This window comes from Chiloscyllium punctatum, chromosome 33 (genome assembly GCF_047496795.1).
Source record: "Chiloscyllium punctatum isolate Juve2018m chromosome 33, sChiPun1.3, whole genome shotgun sequence".
NCBI lineage: Eukaryota > Metazoa > Chordata > Chondrichthyes > Orectolobiformes > Hemiscylliidae > Chiloscyllium > Chiloscyllium punctatum.
The window spans coordinates 23,339,084-23,361,665 of NC_092771.1; the positions used below are offsets into that span (position 1 = coordinate 23,339,084).

Here is a 22,582-nt window from a genome sequence, read left to right on the forward strand (position 1 = left end):
CACACAAACACACACACACACGCACACACACATACACACACACATGCACGCACAAACACACACACATACACGCACACACACACACACACACACACACACACACACACACACACACACACACACACACACACACACACACACACCAGTCGAAGCTTCAGTTTCGAGTCCAGTATGCCTGTTTCTCCCTCCATCAATGTGCTCAGAACTACTGAGTTTCTCCAGCACCTTCTGACTTTTTATTGCAACAGACTTAGAATGGGCAGACAGTGGCAGATTTAAAAACAAACAGAGAACACTGGGGAAACTCGGCAGGTCTGGCAGCACCTGAGGAGAGAGAGAGAGGGAGAGAAAAACAAAGTTAACATTCTGAAGAAGGGTCACTGTACTCAAACTGCTAACTCTACCTCATCTCCACAGATGCTGCCCAAACCTGCTGAGTTTCTCCAGCGCTTTATAGAGTCATAGAGATGTACAGCACAGAAATAGACCCTTCGGTCCAACATGTCCATGCTGACCTAATATCCTAACCTAATCTGGTCCTATTTGCCAGCTCTTGGCCCAAATCCCTTCCTATTCATATACCCATCCAGATGCCTGTAATTGTACCAGCCTCCACCTTCTGTTTTTAATTTTCGATTTCCAGCATCTGCAGTATTTTGCTTTGATTTGATTATGCATTTTGACAGAATGGATTCAGAGAGGCAAAATAGACTGAATGGCTCTGATCTAAAGAACATGCAAGTGGATGTGTAACATTAACATGTTGATGGTGCATTGGCGGATGGTGCAGAGATGGGCGTAATCCTGGAGAATGAAGGTTTTCAAGGTGACAGTATTCAGTCACTGTGATCAGAACACCCTATATTTTATGTCTGTTTTGGAAAAGGTAAAAGATGATCTGCCGTAAAGGTTTTGGACTGGGGTTAGGCAGACTTTATTCCCGAAAGGACAGAATCTGGTGAAAGTAGACTGGGAGCAGTGACTTGAGGGTAAATGTACAGGAAACGAGAGGGACGCGTTCAAAAATATACTGGGGAGAGCACAGGCCCAACATGGGGGGCAAGGATTGGGTGGATAGGCAAGGTCTTTTCCCCAGGGGAGGGGAGTCTAAGACTAGTAGGCTTGGGTTCAAGGTGGGAAGTGAAAGCTTTCAAACAAAGAACAAAGAACATTACAGCACAGGAACAGGCCCTTCAGCCCTCCAAGCCTGTGCTGATCCAGATCCTCTGTCTAAACCTGTTGCCTATTTTCTAAGGATCTGTACCCCTCTGCTCCCTGCCCATTCATGTATCTGTCTAGATACATCTTAAATGACACTACCGTGCCCGCCTCTACCACCTCCACTGGCAATGTATTCCAGGCACCCACCACCCTCTGTGTAAAGCACTTTCCACGCATATCTCCCTTAAAAGTTTCCCCTCTCACCTTGAATTCGTGACCCCTAGTAATTGAGTTCCCCCACTCTGGGGAAAAAGCTTCTTGCTATCCACCCTGTCTATACCTCTCATGATTGTGTAGGCCTCAATCCCTGCTCCACCTCCATCTTTCCAATGAAAATAATCCTGATCTACTCAACCTCTCCTCATAGCTAGCGCCCTCCATACCAGGCAACATCCTGGTGAACCTCCTCTGCGCCCTGTCCAAAGCATCCACATCCTTTTGGGAATGTGGCCGACCAGAACTGTACGGAGTATTCCAAATGTGGCCAAACCAAAGTCCTGTATAACTGTAACATGTCCTACCAACTCTTGTACTCAATACCCCATCTGATGAAGGAAAGCATGCCATATGACCACTTGACCACTCTATTGACCTGCATTGCCACCTTCAGGGAACAATGGACCTGAACACCCAGATCTCTCTGTTCATCAATTTTCCATTTATCATATAGTTTGCTAAAAGGGACCTAGGGGGCTATATTTTCACAGAGGGTGGTGAGTGTATGGAATGAGCTGCCAGAGGAAGTGGTGGAGGCTGGTACGATAACAACATTTAAGAGGCATCTGGATGGGTATCTGAATAGGAAGGGTTTGGAGGGATATGGGCCAAGTGCTGGCAAATGGGACGAGATTAATTTGGGATATCTTGTCGCCATGGATGAGTTAGACTGAAGGGTCTGTATCTGCTCTGTACGGATGTACAATTTTGTGTTCCCTTTAGGATGAAATGTAGGAGCAACAAGCCCAGAGAACTCTGGATAACCAGGAATATTCAGGACTGAATAAAAAGGAAAAGAGAAACTTTATAACACACACAAAAGCATAAAACAATTGGGACTCCAAAGGAGTACAAGGAATTGCAAAAAAAAGCAATTTAAGACCAAAGGGTCTGTTCTGTGTTGTATGATTCCACAGTTGAAGGGAGCTCCGGGATGTGTGCTTTTACCTTTGAAGGCAGCAGGCCATATTGAGTTAGAAACGTTCATGGAATTCTGGGCTTCCTAAATTGAGATACTTGGTACAAAAGCAGGGCAGTTACTTTGTCATGATCTCAACTGAAGAATTGGGTTCAGTCTGGGCACTACACTTCGGAAAGACTGTGAACATCCCTTTATAGGGTATCATACAGCTGCCTATTTCTAAATCTTTTCTGGATCTGTAAATACTTTGACTCTCAAATTTCCAGCTCAGAATGACTGTTTTGTCACCTTCTTCCTTGTACTAGTCTGTTATGTTCCCTTTAAATAATATACGGTTTTCTATTAGATATAACCTCCCTCACTGTGATGACTGTGGCTCGGTCTGCCTCTCTTTCTGTGTGTCTGTCTGTCTCTCTCTCTCTCTCTGTGCCTCTCTCTGTCTTTCTCTATCTCTCTGTTTGTTTTTCTCTCACTCTCGGTCTTTCTCCTTCTCTACCCCTCACTCTTCCCTTGCTCACTCTCACTCTCTCTGCTCCTCTCTCCCTCTCTGCCCCTCTCTTGCTTGCTAACATTCTCTTGGCCTCTCTCTGTCTCTGTCTCTCTCACACTCACTCTTTGCCCTTCTTTTTCTCTCTCCTCCTCACACACTCTGTCTATCTCGGTGAGCAATGTGTACTCATTCTCCCCAGGTTTTGTGTATTGACTGAAATGTCTCTGTTAAATGCTTTTTTTTCATTTCTACAGAAACTAGAGGATAGACTGCAAAAAGCCCTCTCTGACCCTCTAAAATCTGTCATCTTGGCACTGATGAAGACCCCAGACAAATATGATGCATCTGAAATGCGAGGTGCCATCAAGGTGAGAATTAGACTGGGAGGTTTCCTGGCTGGGGGAGTTTGTGGAGTAAGGGGTTGAAATGGGGACAGTTACCTCCTCTGCTGCTCCCCTGGGCAGAAGGCTCTTACATTGACTAGGGGTTGTAATCTTTGGCAATTTGTATAATTATGGTGTGAAGTGTTCAAGTTGTTTAAAAATCAATCGAAGAATTCAATTATAGAATCCCTACAGTGTGGAAGCAAGCTGTTTGACCCATTGAATCCACACTGACAGTGTGAAGAACACCCCACCCAGACCCACTCTGTATCCCTGTATTTCTCATTGCTAACCTGCACACTGTGGTGCAATTTAGCATGGCCCATCCACCTGATTCTGCACACTGAGAGAGGAAACCTGCACAGACGCAGGGAGAATGTGCAACCTCCACTCACTCTCACTCTCTTGGCCTCTCTCTTTGCTCCAGTCACCCTAGGATGGAATCGAACCCTGGTCCCTGGCGCAGTGAAGGCAGCAGTGCTAACCACTGAGCCACCGTGCCCATGTGAAATAGCAGGGAACTATTTCTTCTGCTCAGGCAGCCCAGGAAAGGGGGAACATAGCCTTCAAATTGGAACCAGGCCATCTAGGGGTGACAGCAGAGAGTACTTCATTACAAAGAGGAGAGAATTCAAAGGCAGAACAGTCCCATCCAACAAAACCTGTTGGCTTAGAACTTTCAAGACTGGATTTAATGGTTTTCTTTTGTTGATGATGGAAAAATTGGCAGGAAAATGTAGTTGAGGTACAGATCAGCAAAAATAAATCCAATCTCAACCAGGACCAATTGTTTTATGGGATGGTTTACTTTACGCAGGTAGTAACACTGAACCTGAGAACACAGTATACCATGAGAGACAAACAGCATTGGAGGAGGAGATGTGGTCAGACAAGGTCCCATCATACTCCTTCATGGCTTAATCCCACGCTCCCCAGTTCCCCACAGACTGGGAGGTGGAGTTAAAGACTTTACCTGGGTGAAAGAGATCTGGCAAACATTGGAGGGATACAGGATAGCCAGGAGGGAGCTGAAGAAAGGGACTAGGAGAGCTAAGAGAGGGCATGAAAAACCTTTGGTGGGTAGGATCAAGGATAACCCCAAGGCCTTTTATGCGTATGTGAGAAACATGAGAGTGATGAGAACGAGGGTAGGTCCAATCAAGGACAGTAGTGGGAAACTGCGGAAGAGATAGCAGAGGTCTTGAATGAGTACTTTTCTTCAGTATTTACGAACGAGAGGGACAGTATTGTTGAAGAGGAGAGCGTGAAACGGACTGGTAATCTAGAGGAGATACTTGTTAGGAAGGAAGATGTGTTGGACATTTTGAACAACTTGAGGATAGACAAGTCCCCCGGGCCTGACGGGATATATCCTAGGATTATGTGGGAAGCAAGAGAGGAAATTGCAGAGCCGTTGGCAATGATCTTTTCGTCTTCACTGTCAACAGGGGTGGTACCAGGGGACTGGAGAGTGGCGAATGTTGTGCACCTGTTCAAAAAAGGGAATAGGGATAACCCCGGGAATTACAGGCCAGTTAGTCTTACTTCTGTGGTAGGCAAAGTAATGGAAAGGGTACTGAGGGATAGGATTTACGAGTATCTGGAAAGACACTGCTTGATTAGGGGCAGCCAGCACGGATTTGTGAGGGGTAGGTCTTGCCTTACAAGTCTTATTGAATTCTTTGAGGAGGTGACCAAGCATGTGGATGAGGGTAGAGCAGTGGATGTAGTGTACATGGATTTTAGTAAGGCATTTGATAAGGTTCCCGATGGTAGGCTTATGCAGAAAGTCAGGACGCATGGGATAGTGGGAAATTTGGCCAATTGGATAGAAAACTGGCTAACCGGTCGAAGTCAGAGAGTGGTGGTAGATGGTAAATATTCAGCCTGGAGCCCAGTTACAAGTGGAGTTCCGCAGGGATCAGTTCTGGGTCCTCTGCTGTTTGTAATTTTTATTAATGACTTGGAAGAGGGAGTCGAAGGGTGGGTCCATAAATTTGCAGATGATACGAAGATTGGTGGAGTTGTGGATAGTGAGGAGGGCTGTTGTTGGCTGCAAAGGAACTTAGATATGATGCAGAGCTGGGCTGAGGAGTGGCAGATGGAGTTCAACCCTGTCAAGTGTGAGGTTGTCCATTTTGGAAGGACAAATAAGAATGCGGAATACAGGGTTAACGGTAGGGTTCTTAGTAAGGTGGAGGAGCAGAGGGATCTTGGGGTCTATGTTCATAGCTCTTTGAAAGTTGCCACTCAGGTGGATACAGCTTGTAAGAAGGCCTATGGTGTATTAGCGTTCATTAGCAGAGGGATTGAATTCAAGAGTCGTGAAGTGATGTTGCAACTGTACAGGACCTTGTAAGGCCACAATTGGAGTACTGTGTGCAGTTCTGGTCCCCTCACTTTTTAGGAAAGATGTGGAAGCTTTGGAGAGGGTGCAGAGGAGATTTACCAGGATGTTGCTTGAATTGGAGAATAGGTCGTACGAGGATAGGTTGAGAGTTCTCGGCCTTTTCTCATCGTAACGTCGAAGGATGAGGGGTGACTTGATAGAGGTTTATAAGATGATCAGAGGAATAGATAGAGTAGACAGTCAGAGACTTTTTCCCCGGGTACAACAGAGTGTTACAAGGGGACATAAATTTAAGGTGAAGGGTGCAAGGTATAGGGGGGATGTCAGGGGTAGGTTCTTTACACAGAGTGGTGGGGGCATGGAATGCGCTGCCTGTGGGAGTGGCAGAGTCAGAAGCATTGGTGACCTTTAAGCGGCAATTGGATAGGTACATGGATAGGTGCTTAAGCTAGGACAAATGTTCGGCACAACATCGTGGGCCGAAGGGCCTGTTCTGTGCTGTATTGTTCTATGTTCTATGTTCTATCAGACACTAGCAGTCACTGATCTTCATTCACAGATTAACAGTCGGAGTGGTTCTTACTCACTTGAGCACTCGTGCTGACGCACACAGTTGCACATGTAAACAGATTCATGTGTACAGTGTCCCTGGAACACACAAAGACACACATTTGCACAAGTACACTTAGAGAGTCATAGAGTCATAGAGTCCCACAGCACAGAGACAGGCCCTTCGGCCCGAACTGGTCCATGCCGACCAAAATGTCCATCTACTCTAACCCCATTTCCCTGCACTTGGCCCATATCCTTTTAAATCTTTCCTGTTCATATATTTATCCAAATGCCTTTTAAATATTGTTAATGTACCTGCCTCAACGACTTCCCCGGCAGCTCATTCCATATGCGTACCATCCTCTGTGTAAAAAGGTTGCCCCTTGGGTTCCCTTTTATTCTTTCCCCTCTAACCTTATACTGATGCCCTCTCGTCCTCAATTTCCCAACACTGGGAAAAAGACTGAGTCCATTAACCCTACCCATGCCTCTTATGATCTTATACACTTGAATAAGACCTACCCCACAATCTCCTTCGCTCGAAAGAAAAAAGTCATAGCTTGTCCAAGCTATCCCTGTAACTCTTGACTGTTGAATCTAGGCAACATCCTTATACATTTCCTCTACACTCTTTCCAGTTTAATAACATCCTTCTTATAGCAAGGTGACCAAAACTGAACACAATGGCCAAGTGTCATCCCCCAGAAACACATTACTGTTTCTACATACTGTACCAAAACAACTCACTCTCAGACTGCTCACACTCACTCACTCACACTGACACTGGTCTCTCACTTCCCCCTCACACTCACTCACTCACACTGATACTGGTCTCTCACTACCCCCTCACACTCACTCACTCACACTGACACTGGTCTCTCACTTCCCCCTCACACTCACTCACTCACACTGATACTGGTCTCTCACTGCCCCCTCACACTCACTCACTCACACTGACACTGGTCTCTCACTGCCTGCTCACACTCACTCACTCACTCACACTGACACTGGTCTCTCACTGCCCCCTCACACTCACTCACTCACACTGACACTGTTCTCTCACTGCCCGTTCAAACTCACTCAATCACTCACACTGACCCTGGTCTCTCACTGCCCCCTCACACTCACTCACTCACACTGACACTGGTCTCTCACTGCCTGCTCACACTCACTCACTCACTCACACTGACACTGGTCTCTCACTGCCCCCTCACACTCACTCACTCACACTGACACTGTTCTCTCACTGCCCGTTCACACTCACTCAATCACTCACACTGGCACTGGTCTCTCACTGCCCCCTCACACTCACTCACTCACACTGACACTGGTCTCTCACTGCCTGCTCACACTCACTCACTCACACTGACCCTGGTCTCTCACCGTCCCCTCACACTCACTCACTCACTCACACTGACACTGGTCTCTCACTGCCTGCTCACACTCACTCACTCACAGTGACACTGGTCTCTCACTGCCCCCTCACACTCACTCACTCACACTGACACTGGTCTCTCACTGCTCACTCACACTCACTCACTCACTTACACTGACACTGGTCTCTCACTGCCCACTCACACTGACTCACTCACTCACACTGACACTGGCCTCTCACTGCCCGCTCACACTCACTCACTCACTCACACTGACACTGGTCTCACACTGCCCGCTCACACTCATTCACTCACTTACACTGACACTGGTCTCTCACTGCCCCCCCACACTCAATTACACTGACACTGGTCTCTCACTGCCCGCTCGGACTCACTCACTCACTCACACTGACCCTGGTCTCTCACTGCCCCCTCACACTCACTCACTCACACTGACACTGGTCTCTCACTGCCCGCTCACACTCACTCACTCACTCACACTGACACTGGTCTCACACTGCCCGCTCACACTCATTCACTCACTTACACTGACACTGGTCTCTCACTGCCCCCTCACACTCACTCACTCACACTGACCCTGGTCTCTCACTGCCCCCTCACACTCACTCACTCACACTGACACTGGTCTCTCACTGCCCGCTCAGACTCACTCACTCACTCACACTGACCCTGGTCTCTCACTGCCCCCTCACACTCACTCACTCACACTGACACTGGTCTCTCACTGCCCCCTCACACTCACTCACTCACACTGACACTGGTCTCTCACTGCCCCCTCACACTCACTCACTCACTCACACTGACACTGGTCTCTCACTGCTCACTCACACTCACTCACTCACTTACACTGACACTGGTCTCTCACTGCCCACTCACACTGACTCACTCACTCACACTGACACTGGTCTCTCACTGCCCGCTCACACTCACTCACTCACTCACACTGACACTGGTCTCACACTGCCCGCTCACACTCATTCACTCACTTACACTGACACTGGTCTCTCACTGCCCCCTCACACTCACTTACACTGACACTGGTCTCTCACTGCCCGCTCAGACTCACTCACTCACTCACACTGACCCTGGTCTCTCACTGCCCCCTCACACTCACTCACTCACACTGACACTGGTCTCTCACTGCCTGCTCACACTCACTCACTCACTCACACTGACACTGGTCTCACACTGCCCGCTCACACTCACTCACTCACACTGACACTGGTCTCTCACTGCCCGCTCAGACTCACTCACTCACTCACACTGACCCTGGTCTCTCACTGCCCCCTCACACTCACTCACTCACACTGACACTGGTCTCTCACTGCCCCCTCACACTCACTCACTCACACTGACACTGGTCTCTCACTGCCCACTCACACTCACTCACTCACTTACACTGACACTGGTCTCTCACTGCCCCCTCACACTCACTCACTCACTCACACTGACACTAGCCTCTCACTGCCCCCTCACACTCACTCACTCACTCACACTGACACTGGTCTCTCACTGCCTGCTCACACTCACTCACTCACACTGACACTGGTCTCTCACTGCCTGCTCACACTCACTCACTCACTCACACTGACACTGGTCTCTCACTGCCCCCTCACACTCACTCACTCACACTGACACTGTTCTCTCACTGCCCGTTCACACTCACTCAATCACTCACACTGGCACTGGTCTCTCACTGCCCCCTCACACTCACTCACTCACACTGACCCTGGTCTCTCACTGTCCCCTCACACTCACTCACTCACACTGGCACTGGTCTCTCACTGCCTGCTCACACTCACTCACTCACACTGACACTGGTCTCTCACTGCCTGCTCACACTCACTCACTCACACTGACCCTGGTCTCTCACCGTCCCCTCACACTCACTCACTCACACTGACACTGGTCTCTCACTGCCTGCTCACACTCACTCACTCACAGTGACACTGGTCTCTCACTGCCCCCTCACACTCACTGACTCACACTGACACTGGTCTCTCACTGCTCACTCACACTCACTCACTCACTTACACTGACACTGGTCTCTCACTGCCCACTCACACTGACTCACTCACTCACACTGACACTGGCCTCTCACTGCCCGCTCACACTCACTCACTCACTCACACTGACACTGGTCTCACACTGCCCGCTCACACTCATTCACTCACTTACACTGACACTGGTCTCTCACTGCCCCCCCACACTCAATTACACTGACACTGGTCTCTCACTGCCCGCTCGGACTCACTCACTCACTCACACTGACCCTGGTCTCTCACTGCCCCCTCACACTCACTCACTCACACTGACACTGGTCTCTCACTGCCCGCTCACACTCACTCACTCACTCACACTGACACTGGTCTCACACTGCCCGCTCACACTCATTCACTCACTTACACTGACACTGGTCCCTCACTGCCCCCTCACACTCACTCACTCACACTGACCCTGGTCTCTCACTGCCCCCTCACACTCACTCACTCACACTGACACTGGTCTCTCACTGCCCGCTCAGACTCACTCACTCACTCACACTGACCCTGGTCTCTCACTGCCCCCTCACACTCACTCACTCACACTGACACTGGTCTCTCACTGCCCCCTCACACTCACTCACTCACACTGACACTGGTCTCTCACTGCCCACTCACACTCACTCACTCACTTACACTGACACTGGTCTCTCACTGCCCACTCACACTCACTCACTCACACTGACACTGGTCTCTCACTGCCCCCTCACACTCACTCACTCACACTGACACTGGTCACTCACTGCCTGCTCACACTCACTCACTCACTTACACTGACACTGGTCTCACACTGCCCCCTCACACTCACTCACACTGACACTGGTCTCTCACTGCCCCCACACACTCACTCACTCACACTGACACTGGTCTCTCACTGCCCCCTCACACTCACTCACTCACTCACACTGACACTGGTCTCTCATTGCTCACTCACACTCACTCACTCACTCACACTGACACTGGTCTCTCACTGCCCGCTCACACTCACTCACTCACTCACACTGACACTGGTCTCACACTGCCCCCTCACACTCATTCACTCACTTCCACTGACACTGGTCTCTCACTGCCCCCTCACACTCACTTACACTGACACTGGTCTCTCACTGCCCGCTCAGACTCACTCACTCACTCACACTGACCCTGGTCTCTCACTGCCCCCTCACACTCACTCACTCACACTGACACTGGTCTCTCACTGCCCGCTCACACTCACTCACTCACTCACACTGACACTGGTCTCACACTGCCCGCTCACACTCACTCACTCACACTGACACTGGTCTCTCACTGCCCGCTCAGACTCACTCACTCACTCACACTGACCCTGGTCTCTCACTGCCCCCTCACACTCACTCACTCACACTGACACTGGTCTCTCACTGCCCCCTCACACTCACTCACTCACACTGACACTGGTCTCTCACTGCCCACTCACACTCACTCACTCACTTACACTGACACTGGTCTCTCACTGCCCACTCACACTCACTCACTCACTCACACTGACACTAGCCTCTCACTGCCCCCTCACACTCACTCACTCACTCACACTGACACTGGTCTCTCACTGCCTGCTCACACTCACTCACTCACACTGACACTGGTCTCTCACTGCCCCCTCACACTCACTCACACTGACACTGGTCTCTCACTGCCCCCTCACACTCACTCACACTGACACTGGTCTCTCACTGCCCCCTCACACTCACTCACTCACACTGACACTGGTCTCTCACTGCCCTCTCACACTCACTCACTCACACTGACACTGGTCTCTCACTGTCCCCTCACACTCACTCACTCACACTGACACTGGTCTCTCACTGCCCCCTCACACTCACTCAAACTGACACTGGTCTCTCACTGCTCACTCACACTCACTCACTCACACTGACACTGGTCTCTCACTGCTCACTCACACTCACTCACTCACTTACACTGACACTGGTCTCTCACTGCCCACTCACACTCACTCACTCACTCACACTGACACTGGCCTCTCACTGCCCCCTCACACTCACACACTCACTCACACTGACACTGGTCTCACACTGCCCGCTCACACTCATTCACTCACTTACACTGACACTGGTCTCTCACTGCCTGCTCACACTCACTCACTCACTCACACTGACACTAGTCTCTCACTGCCCCCTCACACTTACTGACTCACAATGACACTGGTCTCTCACTGCCCCCTCACACTCACTCACACTGACACTGGTCTCTCACTGCCCCCTCACACTCACTCACTCACACTGACACTGGTCTCTCACTGCTCACTCACACTCACTCGCTTACACTGATACTGGTCTCTCACTGCCCCCTCACACTCATTCACTCACACTGACACTGGTCTCTCAGTGCCCCCTCACACTCACTCACTCACACTGACACTGGTCTCTCACTGCCCGCTCACACTCACGCACACTGACACTGGTCTCTCACTGCCCACTCACACTCACTCACTCACACTGACACTGGTCTCTCACTGCCCCCTCACACTCACTCACACTGACACTGGTCTCTCACTGCCCGCTCACACTGACTCACTCATACAGACACTGGTCTCTCACTGCCCCCTCACACTCACTCACACTGACACTGGTCTCTCATTGCTCACTCACACTCACTCACTTACAATGACACTGGTCCCTCACTGCCCACTCACACTCACTCACTCACACTGACACTGGTCTCTCACTGCCTGCTCACACTCACTCACTCACTCACACTGACACTGGTCTCTCACTGCCCGCTCACACTTACTGACTCACACTGACACTGGTCTCTCACTGCCCCCTCACACTCACTCACACTGACACTGGTGTCTCACTGCCCCCTCACACTCACTCACTCACACTGACACTGGACTCTCACTGCCCCCTCACACTCACTCACACTGACACTGGTCTCTCACTGCCCCCTCACACTCACTCACTCACACTGACACTGGTCTCTCACTGCCCGCTCACACACACTCACTCACTCATACAGACACTGGTCTCTCACTGCCCCCTCACACTCACTCAAACTGACACTGGTCTCTCACTGCCCCCTCACACTCACTCACACTGACACTGGTCCCTCACTGCCCACTCACACTCACTCACTCACACTGACACTGGTCTCTCACTGCCCCCTCACACTCACTCACTTACACTGACACTGGTCCCTCACTGCCCACTCACACTCACTCACTCACACTGACACTGGTCTCTCACTGCCCCCTCACACTCACTCACTCACACTGACACTGGTCTCTCACTGCCTGCTCACACTCACTCACTCACACTGACACTGGTCTCTCACTGCCCCCTCACACACACTCACTCACACTGACACTGGCCTCTCACTGCCCCCTCACACTCACTCACTCACACTGACACTGGTCTCTCACTGCCTGCTCACACTCACTCACTCACTCACACTGACACTGGTCTCTCACTGTCCCCTCACAGTCACTCACTCACTCACACTGACACTGGTCTCTCACTGCCTGCTCACACTCACTCACTTACAGTGACACTGGTCTCTCACTGCCCCCTCACACTCACTCACTCACTGACACTGGTCTCTCACTGCCAGCTCACACTCAATCACTCACTTACACTGACACTGGTCTCTCATTGCCCGCTCACACTCACTCACTCACTCACACTGACACTGGTCTCTCACTGCCTCCTCACACTCACTCACTCACACTGACACTGGTCTCTCACTGCCCGCTCACACTTACTGACTCACACTGACATTGGTCTCTCACTGCCCCCTCACACTCACTCACACTGACACTGGTGTCTCACTGCCCCCTCACACTCACTCACTCACACTGACACTGGACTCTCACTGCCCCCTCACACTCACTCACACTGACACTGGTCTCTCACTGCCCCCTCACACTCACTCACTCACACTGACACTGGTCTCTCACTGCCCGCTCACACTCACTCACTCATACAGACACTGGTCTCTCACTGCCCCCTCACACTCACTCACTCACACTGACACTGGTCACTCACTGCCTGCTCACACTCACTCACTCACTTACACTGACACTGGTCTCACCCTGCCCCCTCACACTCACTCACACTGACACTGGTCTCTCACTGCCCCCACACACTCACTCACTCACACTGACACTGGTCTCTCACTGCCCCCTCACACTCACTCACTCACTCACACTGACACTGGTCTCTCACTGCTCACTCACACTCACTCACTCACTTACACTGACACTGGTCTCTCACTGCCCACTCACACTGACTCACTCACTCACACTGACACTGGTCTCTCACTGCCCGCTCACACTCACTCACTCACTTACACTGACACTGGTCTCACACTGCCCGCTCACACTCATTCACTCACTTACACTGACACTGGTCTCTCACTGCCCCCTCACACTCACTTACACTGACACTGGTCTCTCACTGCCCGCTCAGACTCACTCACTCACTCACACTGACCCTGGTCTCTCACTGCCTCCTCACACTCACTCACTCACACTGACACTGGTCTCTCACTGCCCGCTCACACTCACTCACTCACTCACACTGACACTGGTCTCACACTGCCCGCTCACACTCACTCACTCACACTGACACTGGTCTCTCACTGCCCGCTCAGACTCACTCACTCACTCACACTGACCCTGTTCTCTCACTGCCCCCTCACACTCACTCACTCACACTGACACTGGTCTCTCACTGCCCCCTCACACTCACTCACTCACACTGACACTGGTCTCTCACTGCCCACTCACACTCACTCACTCACTTACACTGACACTGGTCTCTCACTGCCCACTCACACTCACTCACTCACTCACACAGACACTGGTCTCTCACTGCCCCCTCACACTCACTCACTCACTCACACTGACACTAGCCTCTCACTGCCCCCTCACACTCACTCACTCACTCACACTGACACTGGTCTCTCACTGCCTGCTCACACTCACTCACTCACACTGACACTGGTCTCTCACTGCCTGCTCACACTCACTCACTCACTCACACTGACACTGGTCTCTCACTGCCCCCTCACACTCACTCACTCACACTGACACTGTTCTCTCACTGCCCGTTCACACTCACTCAATCACTCACACTGGCACTGGTCTCTCACTGCCCCCTCACACTCACTCACTCACACTGACCCTGGTCTCTCACTGTCCCCTCACACTCACTCACTCACACTGGCACTGGTCTCTCACTGCCTGCTCACACTCACTCACTCACACTGACACTGGTCTCTCACTGCCTGCTCACACTCACTCACTCACACTGACCCTGGTCTCTCACCGTCCCCTCACACTCACTCACTCACTCACACTGACACTGGTCTCTCACTGCCTGCTCACACTCACTCACTCACAGTGACACTGGTCTCTCACTGCCCCCTCACACTCACTCACTCACACTGACACTGGTCTCTCACTGCTCACTCACACTCACTCACTCACTTACACTGACACTGGTCTCTCACTGCCCACTCACACTGACTCACTCACTCACACTGACACTGGCCTCTCACTGCCCGCTCACACTCACTCACTCACTCACACTGACACTGGTCTCACACTGCCCGCTCACACTCATTCACTCACTTACACTGACACTGGTCTCTCACTGCCCGCTCGGACTCACTCACTCACTCACACTGACCCTGGTCTCTCACTGCCCCCTCACACTCACTCACTCACACTGACACTGGTCTCTCACTGCCCGCTCACACTCACTCACTCACTCACACTGACACTGGTCTCACACTGCCCGCTCACACTCATTCACTCACTTACACTGACACTGGTCCCTCACTGCCCCCTCACACTCACTCACTCACACTGACCCTGGTCTCTCACTGCCCCCTCACACTCACTCACTCACACTGACACTGGTCTCTCACTGCCCGCTCAGACTCACTCACTCACTCACACTGACCCTGGTCTCTCACTGCCCCCTCACACTCACTCACTCACACTGACACTGGTCTCTCACTGCCCCCTCACACTCACTCACTCACACTGACACTGGTCTCTCACTGCCCACTCACACTCACTCACTCACTTACACTGACACTGGTCTCTCACTGCCCACTCACACTCACTCACTCACACTGACACTGGTCTCTCACTGCCCCCTCACACTCACTCACTCACACTGACACTGGTCACTCACTGCCTGCTCACACTCACTCACTCACTTACACTGACACTGGTCTCACACTGTCCCCTCACACTCACTCACACTGACACTGGTCTCTCACTGCCCCCACACACTCACTCACTCACACTGACACTGGTCTCTCACTGCCCCCTCACACTCACTCACTCACTCACACTGACACTGGTCTCTCATTGCTCACTCACACTCACTCACTCACTCACACTGACACTGGTCTCTCACTGCCCGCTCACACTCACTCACTCACTCACACTGACACTGGTCTCACACTGCCCGCTCACACTCATTCACTCACTTACACTGACACTGGTCTCTCACTGCCCCCTCACACTCACTTACACTGACACTGGTCTCTCACTGCCCGCTCAGACTCACTCACTCACTCACACTGACCCTGGTCTCTCACTGCCCCCTCACACTCACTCACTCACACTGACACTGGTCTCTCACTGCCCGCTCACACTCACTCACTCACTCACACTGACACTGGTCTCACACTGCCCGCTCACACTCACTCACTCACTCACACTGACACTGGTCTCTCACTGCCCGCTGAGACTCACTCACTCACTCACACTGACCCTGGTCTCTCACTGCCCCCTCACACTCACTCACTCACACTGAAACTGGTCTCTCACTGCCCCCTCACACTCACTCACTCACACTGACACTGGTCTCTCACTGCCCACTCACACTCACTCACTCACTTACACTGACACTGGTCTCTCACTGCCCACTCACACTCACTCACTCACTCACACTGACACTAGCCTCTCACTGCCCCCTCACACTCACTCACTCACTCACACTGACACTGGTCTCTCACTGCCTGCTCACACTCACTCACTCACACTGACACTGGTCTCTCACTGCCCCCTCACACTCACTCACACTGACACTGGTCTCTCACTGCCCCCTCACACTCACTCACTCACACTGACACTGGTCTCTCACTGCCCTCTCACACTCACTCACTCACACTGACACTGGTCTCTCACTGTCCCCTCACACTCACTCACTCACACTGACACTGGTCTCTCACTGCCCCCTCACACTCACTCAAACTGACACTGGTCTCTCACTGCTCACTCACACTCACTCACTCACACTGACACTGGTCTCTCACTGCTCACTCACACTCACTCACTCACTTACACTGACACTGGTCTCTCACTGCCCACTCACACTCACTCACTCACTCACACTGACACTGGCCTCTCACTGCCCCCTCACACTCACACACTCACTCACACTGACACTGGTCTCACACTGCCCGCTCACACTCATTCACTCACTTACACTGACACTGGTCTCTCACTGCCTGCTCACACTCACTCACTCACTCACACTGACACTAGTCTCTCACTGCCCCCTCACACTTACTGACTCACAATGACACTGGTCTCTCACTGCCCCCTCACACTCACTCACACTGACACTGGTCTCTCACTGCCCCCTCACACTCTCTCACTCACACTGACACTGGTCTCTCACTGCTCACTCACACTCACTCGCTTACACTGATACTGGTCTCTCACTGCCCCCTCACACTCATTCACTCACACTGACACTGGTCTCTCAGTGCCCCCTCACACTCACTCACTCACACTGACACTGGTCTCTCACTGCCCGCTCACACTCACGCACACTGACACTGGTCTCTCACTGCCCACTCACACTCACTCACTCACACTGACACTGGTCTCTCACTGCCCCCTCACACTCACTCACACTGACACTGGTCTCTCACTGCCCCCTCACACTCACTCACTCCCACTGACACTGGTCTCTCACTGCCCGCTCACACTGACTCACTCATACAGACACTGGTCTCTCACTGCCCCCTCACACTCACTCAAACTGACACTGGTCTCTCACTGCCCCCTCACACTCACTCACACTGACACTGGTCTCTCATTGCTCACTCACACTCACTCACTTACAATAACACTGGTCCCTCACTGCCCACTCACACTCACTCACTCACACTGACACTGGTCTCTCACTGCCTCCTCACACTCACTCACTCACACTGACACTGGTCTCTCACTGCCCGCTCACACTTACTGACTCACACTGACATTGGTCTCTCACTGCCCCCTCACACTCACTCACACTGACACTGGTGTCTCACTGCCCCCTCACACTCACTCACTCACACTGACACTGGACTCTCACTGCCCCCTCACACTCACTCACACTGACACTGGTCTCTCACTGCCCCCTCACACTCACTCACTCACACTGACACTGGTCTCTCACTGCCCGCTCACACTCACTCACTCATACAGACACTGGTCTCTCACTGCCCCCTCACACTCACTCAAACTGACACTGGTCTCTCACTGCCCCCTCACACTCACTCACACTGACACTGGTCCCTCACTGCCCACTCACACTCACTCACTCACACTGACACTGGTCTCTCACTGCCCCCTCACACTCACTCACTTACACTGACACTGGTCCCTCACTGCCCACTCACACTCACTCACTCACACTGACACTGGTCTCTCACTGCCCCCTCACACTCACTCACTCACACTGACACTGGTCTCTCACTGCCTGCTCACACTCACTCACTCACACTGACACTGGTCTCTCACTGCCCCCTCACACTCACTCACTCACACTGACACTGGCCTCTCACTGCCCCCTCACACTCACTCACTCACACTGACACTGGTCTCTCACTGCCTGCTCACACTCACTCACTCACTCACACTGACACTGGTCTCTCACTGTCCCCTCACAGTCACTCACTCACTCACACTGACACTGGTCTCTCACTGCCTGCTCACACTCACTCACTCACAGTGACACTGGTCTCTCTCTGCCAGCTCACACTCAATCACTCACTTACACTGACACTGGTCTCTCATTGCCCCCTCACACTCACTCACACTGACACTGGTCTCTCACTGCCCCCTCACACTCACTCACTCACACTGACACTGGTCTCTCACTGCCCGCTCACACTCACTCACTCACACTGACACTGGTCTCACACTGCCCGCTCACACTCATTCACTCACTTATACTGACACTGGTCTCTCACTGCCCCCTCACACTCACTTACACTGACACTGGTCTCTCACTGCCCGCTCAGACTCACTCACTCACTCACACTGACCCTGGTCTCTCACTGCCCCCTCACTCACTCACTCACACTGACACTGGTCTCTCACTGCCCGCTCACACTCACTCACTCACTCACACTGACACTGGTCTCACACTGCCCGCTCACACTCATTCACTCACTTACACTGACATTCGTCCCTCACTGCCCCCTCACACTCACTCACTCACACTGACCCTTGTCTCTCACTGCCCCCTCACACTCACTCACTCACACTGACACTGGTCTCTCACTGCCCGCTCAGACTCACTCACTCACTCACACTGACCCTGGTCTCTCACTGCCCCCTCACACTCACTCACTCACACTGACACTGGTCTCTCACTGCTCACTCACACTCACTCACTCACTTACACTGACACTGGTCTCTCACTGCCCACTCACACTCACTCACTCACTCACACTGACACTGGTCTCTCACTGCCCCCTCACACTCACTCACACTGACACTGGTCTCTCACTGCCCCCTCACACTCACTCACTCCCACTGACACTGGTCTCTCACTGCCCGCTCACACTGACTCACTCATACAGACACTGGTCTCTCACTGCCCCCTCACACTCAGTCAAACTGACACTGGTCTCTCACTGCCCCCTCACACTCACTCACACTGACACTGGTCTCTCATTGCTCACTCACACTCACTCACTTACAATGACACTGGTCCCTCACTGCCCACTCACACTCACTCACTCACACTGACACTGGTCTCTCACTGCCTCCTCACACTCACTCACTCACACTGACACTGGTCTCTCACTGCCCGCTCACACTTACTGACTCACACTGACATTGGTCTCTCACTGCCCCCTCACACTCACTCACACTGACACTGGTGTCTCACTGCCCCCTCACACTCACTCACTCACACTGACACTGGACTCTCACTGCCCCCTCACACTCACTCACACTGACACTGGTCTCTCACTGCCCCCTCACACTCACTCACTCACACTGACACTGGTCTCTCACTGCCCGCTCACACTCACTCACTCATACAGACACTGGTCTCTCACTGCCCCCTCACACTCACTCAAACTGACACTGGTCTCTCACTGCCCCCTCACACTCACTCACACTGACACTGGTCCCTCACTGCCCACTCACACTCACTCACTCACACTGACACTGGTCTCTCACTGCCCCCTCACACTCACTCACTTACACTGACACTGGTCCCTCACTGCCCACTCACACTCACTCACTCACACTGACACTGGTCTCTCACTGCCCCCTCACACTCACTCACTCACACTGACACTGGTCTCTCACTGCCTGCTCACACTCACTCACTCACACTGACACTGGTCTCTCACTGCCCCCTCACACTCACTCACTCACACTGACACTGGCCTCTCACTGCCCCCTCACACTCACTCACTCACACTGACACTGGTCTCTCACTGCCTGCTCACACTCACTCACTCACTCACACTGACACTGGTCTCTCACTGTCCCCTCACAGTCACTCACTCACTCACACTGACACTGGTCTCTCACTGCCTGCTCACACTCACTCACTCACAGTGACACTGGTCTCTCACTGCCAGCTCACACTCAATCACTCACTTACACTGACACTGGTCTCTCATTGCCCCCTCACACTCACTCACACTGACACTGGTCTCTCACTGCCCCCTCACACTCACTCACTCACACTGACACTGGTCTCTCACTGCCCGCTCACACTCACTCACTCACACTGACACTGGTCTCACACTGCCCGCTCACACTCATTCACTCACTTATACTGACACTGGTCTCTCACTGCCCCCTCACACTCACTTACACTGACACTGGTCTCTCACTGCCCGCTCAGACTCACTCACTCACTCACACTGACCCTGGTCTCTCACTGCCCCCTCACTCACTCACTCACACTGACACTGGTCTCTCACTGCCCGCTCACACTCACTCACTCACTCACACTGACACTGGTCTCACACTGCCCGCTCACACTCATTCACTCACTTACACTGACATTCGTCCCTCACTGCCCCCTCACACTCACTCACTCACACTGACCCTTGTCTCTCACTGCCCCCTCACACTCACTCACTCACACTGACACTGGTCTCTCACTGCCCGCTCAGACTCACTCACTCACTCACACTGACCCTGGTCTCTCACTGCCCCCTCACACTCACTCACTCACACTGACACTGGTCTCTCACTGCTCACTCACACTCACTCACTCACTTACACTGACACTGGTCTCTCACTGCCCACTCACACTCACTCACTCACTCACACTGACACTGGCCTCTCACTGCCCCCTCACACTCACTCACTCACTCACACTGACACTGGTCTCTCACTGCCTGCTCACACTCACTCACTCACACTGACACTGGTCTCTCACTGCCCGCTCACACTCACTCACACTGACACTGGTCTCTCACTGCCCCCTCACACTCACTCACTCACACTGACACTGGTCTCTCACTGCTCACTCACACTCACTCACTCACTTACACTGACACTGGTCTCTCACTGCCCACTCACACTGACTCACTCACTCACACTGACACTGGCCTCTCACTGCCCGCTCACACTCACTCACTCACTCACACTGACACTGGTCTCACACTGCCCGCTCACACTCATTCACTCACTTACACTGACACTGGTCTCTCACTGCCCCCTCACACTCACTTACACTGACACTGGTCTCTCAATGCCCGCTCAGACTCACTCACTCACTCACACTGACACTGGTCTCTCACTGCCCCCTCACACTCACTCACTCACTCACACTGACACTGGTCTCTCACTGCCTGCTCACACTCACTCACTCACACTGACACTGGTCTCTCACTGCCCCCTCACACTCACTCACACTGACACTGGTCTCTCACTGCCCCCTCACACTCACTCACTCACACTGACACTGGTCTCTCACTGCCCTCTCACACTCACTCACTCACACTGACACTGGTCTCTCACTGTCCCCTCACACTCACTCACTCACACTGACACTGGTCTCTCACTGCCCCCTCACACTCACTCAAACTGACACTGGTCTCTCACTGCTCACTCACACTCACTCACTCACACTGACACTGGTCTCTCACTGCCCGCTCACACTCACTCACTCACTCACACTGACACTGGTCTCACACTGCCCGCTCACACTCATTCACTCACTTACACTGACATTCGTCCCTCACTGCCCCCTCACACTCACTCACTCACACTGACCCTTGTCTCTCACTGCCCCCTCACACTCACTCACTCACACTGACACTGGTCTCTCACTGCCCGCTCAGACTCACTCACTCACTCACACTGACCCTGGTCTCTCACTGCCCCCTCACACTCACTCACTCACACTGACACTGGTCTCTCACTGCTCACTCACACTCACTCACTCACTTACACTGACACTGGTCTCTCACTGCCCACTCACACTCACTCACTCACTCACACTGACACTGGCCTCTCACTGCCCCCTCACACTCACTCACTCACTCACACTGACACTGGTCTCTCACTGCCTGCTCACACTCACTCACTCACACTGACACTGGTCTCTCACTGCCCGCTCACACTCACTCACACTGACACTGGTCTCTCACTGCCCCCTCACACTCACTCACTCACACTGACACTGGTCTCTCACTGCTCACTCACACTCACTCACTCACTTACACTGACACTGGTCTCTCACTGCCCACTCAC

The 22,582-nt window shown here is 52.4% G+C and overlaps 1 protein-coding gene across 1 annotated transcript in view; it reads left to right on the forward strand.

The window, feature by feature from the left end:
* LOC140458483 (annexin A2-like) overlaps positions 1 to 22,582 on the forward strand; it is a 73,060-nt gene that overhangs the window by 15,703 nt on the left and 34,775 nt on the right. Inside the window, exon 5 of the mRNA XM_072553147.1 lies at positions 3,104 to 3,217. Within this exon, the coding sequence (XP_072409248.1) occupies positions 3,104 to 3,217 (114 nt within the window). The remainder of the gene's footprint in view (positions 1 to 3,103; positions 3,218 to 22,582) is intronic.